Source organism: Electrophorus electricus, chromosome 3 (assembly GCF_041902795.1).
Source record: "Electrophorus electricus isolate QZ-2024a chromosome 3, ASM4190279v1, whole genome shotgun sequence".
NCBI lineage: Eukaryota > Metazoa > Chordata > Actinopteri > Gymnotiformes > Gymnotidae > Electrophorus > Electrophorus electricus.
Genome location: NC_137499.1, coordinates 10646385 through 10657500, shown reverse-complemented (window position 1 = coordinate 10657500; position 11116 = coordinate 10646385). Strand labels below are relative to the sequence as shown.

The following is an 11116-nucleotide window of genomic DNA, read 5'->3' as shown; positions in this document are numbered from 1 at the left end:
ACACACACTCACCATAACACACACACACACATACACACACTCACCATAACACACAAACCAAAACACATACACACACTCACCATAACACACAAACCAAAACACATACACACACTCACCATAACACATACACACACACACACACACACACACACACACACCAAAACACATACACACACTCACCATAACACACACCATAACATATATGGTAGGTCTGCATTAGACTGCATGTACGCAGACTAATTTTGTGTTTTAACATAAGAATAAAAATAATGAGGAAGTGTTGACTCATGTTGATTTTAAATGACGGGTGTTGACCACACTGCTCTACATGCCTGTTTTTCTAGCTCACTGCTCTTATATGCGGCTTTATTATTAAACTGAGGAACTGTCTCCGTGACGATGGCTTCCTGAGACAACTATACACCATTGGACTGCTTGCCCAGTTTGAGAGTCTACTGAGTACCTATGGTAAACACACACTGCTGAGTGCCCATGGTAAACACACACTGAGTACTTGTGGTGAACACACACTGATGAGTACCCGTGGTGAACACACACTAATGAGTACCCGTGGTGAACACACACCGCTGAGTGCCCGTGGTGTACACACACCGCTGAGTGCCCGTGGTGTACACACACCGCTGAGTGCCCGTGGTGTACACACACCGCTGAGTGCCCGTGGTGTACACACACCGCTGAGTGCCCGTGGTGTACACACACCGCTGAGTGCCCGTGGTGAACACACACCGCTCAGTGCCCGTGGTGAACACACACCTCTTTATTAGATGTATCTCTCTTACAGGAGCGTTTTATGGCCGTAATATTACTGACTGTAGCCCATCAGTTGCATCTGTCATCCACCTTCTTCCCTGGAGTATAATTTTAGCCCACAGGGGGCACTGTTGGCTGGGGCATAATTTTAGCCCACAGGGGGATTGTTCTTAATGGCAGTAGTAGTAGAGTAAGTGAATCCAACATGGCAGTAACAGTGTTATGTTCACCTCTGCTTTTACTGAGAACAGAGTTATCCAGCACCCAGAATAACAAGAAAGTAACCACTGTAAGACCCACATGGTAATGCACTCTGTAACACTAATGCAGCCAGGGTGAGGATCAAGGTCAGGGTCAGGTCAGGGTCAAGGTGACCCTGACACAGGTCAAAGCTCTTTTTCTTGAGTCTGATTTGATTTTAGTTTACAGTGAAACCACAAAGTCTGATCATGGGAAAGCAAGAAGTTACATTTACATGCTTCTGTGTGTGTGCGCACGCATGTCCGCGCGTGTGTGTGTGTGTGGTAGGTGAGGAGCTGGCCATGCTCGAGGACATGAGCGTGGGCATTATGGACCTGCGGAATGTGACGTTCAAGGTGACGCAGGCGGTCTCTGCATCTGCGCCTGACACACTCCCTGTGATCACGGGCAACCGCGACGGCTTCAATGTGCGCATCCCTCTGCCGGGCAGCCTGTTCGATGCGTTGCCACGGGAAATCCAGAGCGGAATGCTCCTGCGCGTACAGCCCGTGCACTTCAACGTGGGCATCAACGAGCAGCAGACCCTCGCAGAGAAGTGGGTCGCACCTACCTGCAAAATCCCCCCTTCTGTGACAGTCAGGAGAGCGTGTGAATAATGTGTGTGTGTGTGTGTGTGTGTGTGTGTGTGTGTGTAGGTTTGGGGACACATCTCTACAGGAGATTATTAACATTGAGAGTCTGACCCGTCTGAATTCCTACTATGAGCAGTTCAAAGAAGTTCTACCAGAGGACTGTGAGTCAGTCAGTGTTTTCTCTCTCTCTCTCTCTCTCTCTCTCTCTCTCGCTCTCTCTCTCTCTCTCTCTCTCTCTCTCTCTCTCTCTCTCTCTCTCTCTCTCTCTCTCTCTGTGTCTCTCTGTCGCTCTCTTGCTCTTTCTTTCTTTCTCAGTGAAGTGTGTGTAAGATATTATTATTATTATTATTATTATTAAGACATAATTCTTTGGTTAGATGTACTCTTTTAACTCATTCAATCCTCCCTGGCAGGGTATATAATAATCTGTCTCTCTTTCTCTTTCAGGTCTCCCTCATTCCCGCAGTCAGACGTGTCTTCCTGAGCTCCTGCGTTTCCTCGGACAGAATGTCCATGCCAGGAAAAACAAGAATGTGGACATCTTATGGCAGGCTGCAGAGGTAGAGGCCATGCGTGTGGGCACTGTGTCCAGCACCTCCACCAGTGTGGTGTGCTGGGTGGGGTTAGTTACCATGTGGGTGGAGCTTAAGCACATTTGAATGGGGTAGGATTGTGTTAGTTACCACGTGTCCTCAGTTGCACCGTATTACATGCTGTTCATGTAATTCTCCAAGACCTACTCCTGTCCCTGACTCCGCCCGCTCTCAGATCTGTCGGCGGTTGAACGGTGTGCGCTTCACCAGCTGTAAGAGTGCGAAGGACCGCACGGCGATGTCGGTCACGCTGGAGCAGTGTCTCATTCTACAGCACGAGCACGGCATGGCGCCGCAGGTCTTCACGCAGGCTCTCAACTGCATGCGCAGGTAGGACGCACGCCAGGGTGCCTGATCAAAAACCATGAAGACTCTCTCTCTTCCTCTCTCTCTCTCTCTCTCTCTCCCCACTCTCCCTCTCTCTCTGCCCCTCTCTCTGTCCTGCTGACGTCAGCACTTGTCCTCTTCATCTCCGTCCTCTTCCTCCTGTGTTCTCCGCAGCATGGCTTGCCTGTGTGCTGCTGGCATCGTTATCATGGTTGTCGGGACTGCTCTTTTCAGACCAGTGAGGGTTCTCTCGGAGCGTAGAAGTGGCCTCTCTCTGCCGTGCTCCTTCTGCCCCTTCTTTCTGCTCCTTTTTTCTGCTACTTCTGTCGCCCCCTGTGGAGGAGAGACAGACTCAGAAGCAGAGTCAAGAGAAGGGACTGTTGTACAGCTGCGCACTGACTGTGCATGAGAGCAGTGTGTCCATGCCATCTGGCCTACTTTCTGTGTGTGCGTGCGTGCGTGCGTGCGTGCGTGCGTGCGAGTATGAAGGCACTATAAGAGAGGTAGGTGAGTGAGTGTGTTTGTGTGTTTCCAGCCCCCCCCCAGGCCTGTAACACTGCTCATGCTCACTATTGTCCCACTGTCACTGGGTCATGTTGCCTGATCCTTGGCACTGCAGTGAATGACCAGAGGGGGGTAGTGTTTTTGCCTGTGCGGTTGCATTTAGCGCACGTGGGGCTCAAACTGCACGCGGGCTGGAGCTACAGCTGCTAGCACTCCTCCACCCTCATCCTCCACCTCCCACTCCCACACAGAAACTACACCTTTACTCACTGATGAAACATGACAACCTTCTTAATTTAATCTTCTCTCTCTCTCTCTCTCTCTCTCTCTCTCTTTGCGTCTTCTGTGATGTTTTGTTGTTTATTTTCTCTGTTGTTCGTTTGTCTTTATCCTGACTCCTTGACTAAACATTTTTTGTCAATCGCTTTTTCCCCTTTTTTTTTCTTTTTTTTTTTTTCTCAATCTTCTCTTCTTCAACTTGTCATTTTATTGTATATCTTCATCAATGTTGGTACTGCCCTGTACTGCCCTGTTACCACTGTCTACTGCCCCTCCCCGCGGACCCTGGCTCCGCCCCACGCCCCACCCTATGCCCCGCCCTCCTCCAGTGTTGGGACCAGGGAGGGGGTGACGCAGAAGAACCTGAGCGGGGTGCTGCCCGTGCGGGAGCTGAGGTTGGACCCCAGCCTGGTCTACTCTCTGCCTCTGCTGGCACTCAGCCCAAATCTGCTCATCGTCTGGCTCTTCCTCAGCGTGGCCTACCTGCTGGCCAAGCTACGCTGCAGCTGAACGCCACCTCTCTCCCCTCCCCTCCCCCCCTCTCTCTCTCTCTCTCCCCTCCCCTCCCCCCCCTCTCTCTCCCCTCCCACCCCCCAGCTGTTGTCCTCTAACAGCCAGTGTAAAGGCTTACGCCTCATTTGCAGTCAGTATTTTGCCTTACTTAAGGGATGAATTTCAAGATTTGTAAACTTTCTGAAATGCGTTATTGCAAACATTTAAAATTATTTCAGCTTTAATCTCAAATATATATGCATATATATTCATACACATAAGAGTTTAATTTAAGTATGGAATATTCACCCAAAGTGTAATCATTTTATTTATGTCACAAAACCGTCTATGAAAGTTATTTTTTCAGCATATGTTAAAGAATTGCTGGTTGTAAATACAGAACCTAATCGAGGTATTATTATTATTATTATTATTATTATGACTTGACTATCGTATTTCCGCGCTGTTTCTCCGTCTTCCTCTTGTCCCTGGGCTTGTGAGGCTGCCTGCTGGATGGGTTGATTCGCTTGGCGGCAGCTTTGACACTGGTTGGGCATCTGCGGCGTTCGCGTGTTTGTGTCTTCCGATATTTAGTCGATATTTAGTTTGGTCTGATTTACACGAGGCCAGTGCACTTCTACCATGAAGCCCTCAAGAACAGATGGAATTTGACCAGATCAGATCATTTAGGTCAGGGGGATTTAATTATGCAGTAAATATAGCTACTTATTTTTTAATATGGATCTTTTTTATTAGCCAGTCATTTGAAGAGAAACGCCCGAGTGTTGATGAGTCCATGCGGAGCAAACAGCACCAGGTTCTGTTGGCTGGGAAGTTCCAACAGAGTCATATATTTAAAGCTTATTTTTGAGGGCGGAATCGCGAGTGTGGCTTTATATTCTGGGTCAGTTATGCAGCATCAATGAACAGAATCTGACTGATAGTGCCAAATACTGAACATTTCTGCTTGATTTCCTTGTGGCGTATCCTTCAGGTTCCGAAGCTTCCAGTCTCTTCCCTGGGTTTCCCAGTGCATTGTCTACTAATAGTGCTTTATATTTTTACTCTTTACACAGAATACGTATATATCATGTTTACTTGAAACACCTGAGAATAGAGTTTATTTAGAAATAAACAGACTCCTGTTTTTCGTTGGGTGTCCATGTTCAGAGAAGGTTTAGGTCTGTACGTTTGCACGTTGTAGATGGTTCGTCGAACAGAGACACACAGCAGTGGCCTGATTATTTGGTCGACATTTGAATTTAGAAACACTGTTGTAACCAGGCTCCTCTGACCCACTAAAGAAACTGACTGTCCTGAAATTTGTGATTTCCTATTTGGGAATTGTATTAGCTTTATTATCGTCTTGTCACAAGCCCATGTCTACACTTACAGATGCATTCTGTGGAGGAACCAACTGATGTTTCAACTTGCACTGAGTCTTCTGAAATAATATATCATAATATATAATAATATGTAATTGTGGTTTTGTCCATTTAGGTTTAAGGATCATAGGTTATGCTGTGGCACTCCACTGATTTAGGGATGGTACTGTGAGCACTGGGTGCAGGACAGTTTCGCCGGGTGCAGGACAGTCTCTGTGGGTTGTCCCTGGTATGGGGATCTGCACCTTCCTGAGCTCACTCTGTCTGCGCATTATTCTGATTGTTTAGCTTTCTTGGGTTTTACTGAGTAGATGATCGGGTTTTGGCTGGGATTTCTGCTTTCCCTGAATGTAAACATTCTGTGTGTATCAAGTGTTTTTTGTTGCCAGTCACTATTTAAATAATCCAGTTTAATGAGATCATTTTAGTTTCAAAATAATAAAAAAAACATTGTATTCAAGTACATTGCAATTTGCTATTGCTACGGAAAATGCCTTGAACTACCTCTGGATTCCCAGAATTGTTACACATGGCGATCAGAAATGCAGGTGCTCCTGTGAGGCCAGCGCATGTGTGTAATGGGACTAGGTGAGTCATTACCTGTCGTCAAATGGTGAGGCATCTCCATGGCTCTGCCTCCGCCTGGTGTGCTTTAGGTTCATCTCACAGCACTGCCGTAGTCCAGGCAGGACTAGAGGGCCCCCTGGTGTTCACGTCTGTCTAAGCATCTTCTATATTGCCGTACATGGTGTTTGCCTAAATTTGCTTTTTTATTAGCAGATATTGTTGTGATAAGAATATATTAATATTTTTAAGTCATAATTGTTTTTAAGATTGAAGTGAGCTTCTGTTTAGCTCTATTTGTGCATTTGAGAACTAAAAAGATGTGCACTAGATTTGAGCTTTTCTAAAAATAATTATTTGGAAATTCAGTTAAAAAGCGGGTGTGAAAATACACACAGTGAATATCCACCACTGTACACACACAATGTTTGTCACTGTACGCTCATAACATCCGTCACTTATGTAAAATCTTGCAGTCATTTGTGTTCCCAGCTGCATAAATTGTTGTGAAAATGCAACTTTTATGATTTTTTTTTTTTTTACAGCTTTTGATAATTTAGCTCATTTAGAGGGGAAATGAACCGTGTGTGTGTGTGTGTGTTTGTTTGTTTGTGTGCAGGGGTGTGTGTGTGTGTGTGTGTGTGTGTGTGTGTGTGTGTGTGTGCAGGGGTGGGGGTGTGTGTGTGCAGGGGTGGGGGTGTGTGTGTGCAGGGGTGGGGGTGTGTGTGTGCAGGGGTGGGGGTGTGTGTGTGTGTGTGTGTGCAGGGGTGTGTGTGTGTGTGCGTGCGTGCAGGGGTGTGTGCGTGCAGGGGTGTGTGCGTGCAGGGGTGTGTGCGTGCAGGGGTGTGTGTGTGTGTGTGTGTGTGTGTGTCTGCAGGGGTGTGTGTGTGCAGGGGTGTGTGTGGGTGTGTCTGCAGGGGTGTGTGTGTGTGTGTGTGTGTGTGTGTGTGTGCAGGGGTGTGTGTGGTGATTTTCCATTGGTCTTCTCTTTTCTCTCACTTGTCTCACTGTTAGCTTGTCTGTTTTTTTTCTCGCTACCAAACCACAGCTGTGCCGTGACATCATTATCTGTCTGCTGATTGGTTGTCTCGCTTTCCATTGCTCATGGTCTCTAAACATCGCCCCTTGTTGTTTTTGTTTGTTTGTTTTTATTTGTTTTTTGGGGGGACCCACGTGGGTTAATCTCACCCCCACCCAACCTCCCCAGTGAGGGCTGCCGGCGGGAGAATGCTCTGAAGAACGTGGGATGTCGCAAGTACGCCTTCAACTCTCTGCAGCTGAAAGCCTTCCCCAGACAGTATCGCCCTCCTGACGGGACCTTCGGGAAGGTGGAGTCCTGAGCAGCTGCCATCAGGGTCAGGGTCACCATCTGAGTGGCTACATCTCCCCACAGATATACCACATTACTGTGAAGCTGGCATCTGATATGCTGTAGTCAGAGACCTCACACTGATATTAGAATTGACCTCATGAGACAAACCGTCTCACGTTTCTGAGCTAATGTTTATTTGAATGCAAATCTGCCTTATAAGCAGAAAACTCTCCTACTCTTCAGACATTCATGGACACAGCGTTCCCAGGTCCCTCGTGGACACAGCTTTCCCAGGTCCCTCGTGGACACAGCGTTCCCAGGTCCCTCATGGACACAGCGTTCCCAGGTCCCTCGTGGACACAGCGTTCCCAGGTCCCTCGTGGACACAGCGTTCCCAGGTCCCTCATGTAATGCAGTGCATTTCAGTAGTTCAGTCAGTAGTAATGGTGTCCAGTGTCCATTTCATATCTGTGCAGTTTCACTGCCTCTTCAAATTAAAAGGCACCATCACTAGAGTAAGAAAACCTATATATATCACCACATCCTTTTTCCACTCCCCTTAGCTGTCATATACCATGTGCAACTGCTTAAGATGACATCATTTTTCCCCTCAGTAGTGCACAAGGTTTGCTCACTATGGTCCTAGTGTCCTCTGGTTAAAGCACCTGCCTGCCTCTCTGACTCCTCTGAGCCTCACGTGATGCTGGTGTGTTGGTCTGCACTGAGCCTCACGTGATGCTGGAGTGTTGGTCTGCACTGAGCGTTCTTCTGAGACAGGATTTTTTTTTTTTGGATCCACCCCCCCCCCCCCCCCCAACCATCACTGACCGCCGTTTAAGGAATACCATATCATTTCCATGTAGTATGTGTCATGTCTCACAATGTGCTGTCTCACTCTTTGGCTTTTTTGTTTGTTTGTTTGTTTTGCTGTCACATGCATAAAGGTCATGTGTTTAATGACGTTTCACCATTACTGGTCTCGCTTGTCTGCTCAGGTCTGTGAGCTGTGCACAGTCACCAAGTGGCAGTGTGCTGTATGAACCTACGCTGTTGACAGTCAGACAAGCTGAAATGCAGTTTCCCTGTTTTTGCATTAATTGTTTTATTTTCTAGTTATTTTACACTTTTTTTTAAATTCTGATATTTATAACATTACTGTTGTATTCTTTCCTGTGTTTTACACATACTGATGTGTTCCATGACTACTTTTTAAGCTGTAATGTATTATTTAATTCATGATGCTCACAAATATTTGAATGAAACTTGATTTGTATTTATTTCTATTTTACTGAACTTGTATGTTTTATTAAGCCCTCTTAGGTGAATTTTGTCTGTTTAAAGCAGAGTTCTGCTGTGCAGCATACTGTCATCTCTGTCTGACTCCATTAAAAGACCATTACTCTGTCCTAGAACCTGTTTCCACGTCTTGCTTGTGCACACACACCCTCTGTTCAGGGTCCCCGCGGGTCTTTAGTCTTCCTTTGTCTGATATTACATTTTACAAATTTAAGGCCTTAATAAGTATTACATTTGACAGTTGTCTTAAATTGAAAGTTGCGCGATGGTAAATGTTTTGCTTCTGACGTGTATCATTCCTGTGACTAACACGGTTAAGACGGTCAGGTGCCCAAACACCGATTACAAACCTACCAACTACCTGGTGAAGACGACGAGCTACACTGGGATATGAATAAGAGTTTACGGTTATAATTTAGAGATTTGGTCATATGTTTGTCTCCATAATTAATGTTACGGCGGGTAAAAACCTCACAGCTGGGAAACTGGTCGGTTATCAAGCTTTTACTTAAGGAGAAAAGTACTTAATCAGCTGATAGTTAAGACGTTTTAAAAACAGTTTGTTACAATGATTTATTAATGTTTCTACACTCGAAATCCTGACATTTTTGTTAGAAGTTCGCATATACTGTCCGCGTTTTCTCACAGCTGAGGCGATGTCGACAGCAGGTCCATTAGCACTGCAGCTAAACAGCTAACACTGACTGTCAATCTACATGAGGAAAAATCTGTGTGCCTTGATATTTATTATCAAATAACACTCATCGGTCCTGTTCAGTCTTACTATCCAATAACACTCATTGGTCCTGCTCAATCTTACCATCACATTTACTGACAAATGGCATTAACAAGCTAACCTAGCTAGCTAACTAGCTAATGTTACCAGGGCCAGATGACTAGCAAGCGGAAAGTCTAGTCAAACTGATTCATCCGTCCATCATTGTCCATCTCAACGTATTTCTAATTTTGTATCTAGCTACATATTTTTCGAATATGGCTTAGAATCCTCTGGGAAATCAGGTCATTATTTATAGCTTTGTCTCACTAGGTATGTTTGAACACTAAAATTACATAACAATGACAGATTTTGTCAGTTTCTTGCCCATTTGGTTTATTGGATGTTCTTGTGTCTCTTCAAAAATGATGAACCCTTAACATTGGTCTGAGAGTATCTGCTCCTCAATGCTTTTTACAATATAATATTTATTTAAAATGATTTTTAATCATGGCAAATATGGTCATAAATTACATTTGAAGTAGCCTTTAAAAAGGAAATCTGACTTGAAGATGTCTGCAGACACGCTGTGTGTGTACATGTGTATGCATATTAGTGCAGTGGGGATTGTGAGCAGTTTGTACTGGGTCACTACACTGCTCGCTCTCTCTCTCTCTCTCTCTCTCTCTCTCTCTCTCTCTCTCTCTCTCTCTTTCTTTCTCTCTCTCTCTCTCTCTCTCTCTCTCTCTCTCTCTCTGACTGTCTCTCCAAATCTGTGGATTGTGACTGATATGAAACAATAGCAGGTCTGTATTCCATAAAGAGGAAGAACCGCAGAATGCTGCATATTATGTCTGTAGAGATCAACTGTTAATTTACACAATTAAAAATTCTAGCTCCATTAAAACAGTTATCTCAGCTAGGTCCTGAGTGATCTCAAATGCTAGATTTTGCCACCGCTAAACCAGGTTAGATTTTCTTTTCGCACTACAATGGCTTCACCTTTGCTTTTTCAGGTTTGCTTTTAGGTTTGGTGTAAGGATATAACATGTCATACTAAAGCCTACTAAAGCAAACAGTGAATACAGTGTTTCTGCTTTTGTAACTTGTGCCCCCACAAAAATGTGAGACTACGTCAGAGTACCGCATGTGGGTTATTTTATTTATTTATTTTTTTAAATATATAAAGTGTTCCGTAACAGTTCCCTTTCACTTCTCTTTATGGCTGCTCTTTGGAATATCTGCAGGTTGGTGGTGCCTGCCAGAAAGATCCAAGTGAGGATGTGTAGGTAAGAACACTGATTTACCATGGTCTAAACCTGGTAGCAGTACTAAACACTTGATTTACCATGGTCTAAACCTGGTAGCAGTACTGAACACTGATTTACCATGGTCTAAACCTGGTAGCAGTACTGAACACTGATTTACCATGGTCTAAACCTGGTAGCAGTACTGAACACTGATTTACCATGGTCTAAACCTGGTAGCAGTACTGAACACTGATTTACCATGGTCTAAACCTGGTAGCAGTACTAAACACTTGATTTACCATGGTCTAAACCTGGTAGCAGTACTGAACACTGATTTACCATGGTATAAACCTGGTAGCAGTACTAAACACTTGATTTACCATGGTCTAAACCTGGTAGCAGTACTGAACACTTGATTTACCATGGTCTAAACCTGACAGCAGTACTGAACACTGATTTACCATGGTCTAAACCTGGTAGCAGTACTAAACACTTGATTTACCATGGTCTAAACCTGGTAGCAGTACTGAACACTGATTTACCATGGTCTAAACCTGGTAGCAGTACTAAACACTTGATTTACCATGGTCTAAACCTGGTAGCAGTACTGAACACTGATTTACCATGGTCTAAACCTGGTAGCAGTACTAAACACTTGATTTACCATGGTCTAAACCTGGTAGCAGTACTAAACACTTGATTTACCATGGTCTAAACCTGGTAGCAGTACTAAACACTTGATTTACCATGGTCTAAACCTGGTAGCAGTACTGAACACTGATTTACCATGGTCTA

The 11116-nt window shown here is 44.9% G+C and overlaps 1 protein-coding gene across 12 annotated transcripts in view; it reads left to right on the top strand.

The window, feature by feature from the left end:
* Window positions 1–8472, top strand: part of inpp4ab (inositol polyphosphate-4-phosphatase type I Ab) — a 44795-nt gene extending 36323 nt beyond the window's left edge. For 5 of the 12 annotated variants that reach the window (XM_027004649.3, XM_027004646.3, XM_027004652.3 and 2 more), the window contains 6 exons: window positions 345–468; window positions 1300–1567; window positions 1668–1765; window positions 2052–2164; window positions 2373–2527; window positions 6956–8472. In XM_027004649.3, coding sequence (XP_026860450.2) covers window positions 345–468; window positions 1300–1567; window positions 1668–1765; window positions 2052–2164; window positions 2373–2527; window positions 6956–7088 — 891 coding nt within the window. In that variant the 3' untranslated portion in view covers window positions 7089–8472. The other 7 variants (XM_081710226.1, XM_081710225.1, XM_081710223.1 and 4 more) reach the window with 2 other exon arrangements.
* The last annotated feature ends 2644 nt before the right edge of the window (window positions 8473–11116 follow it).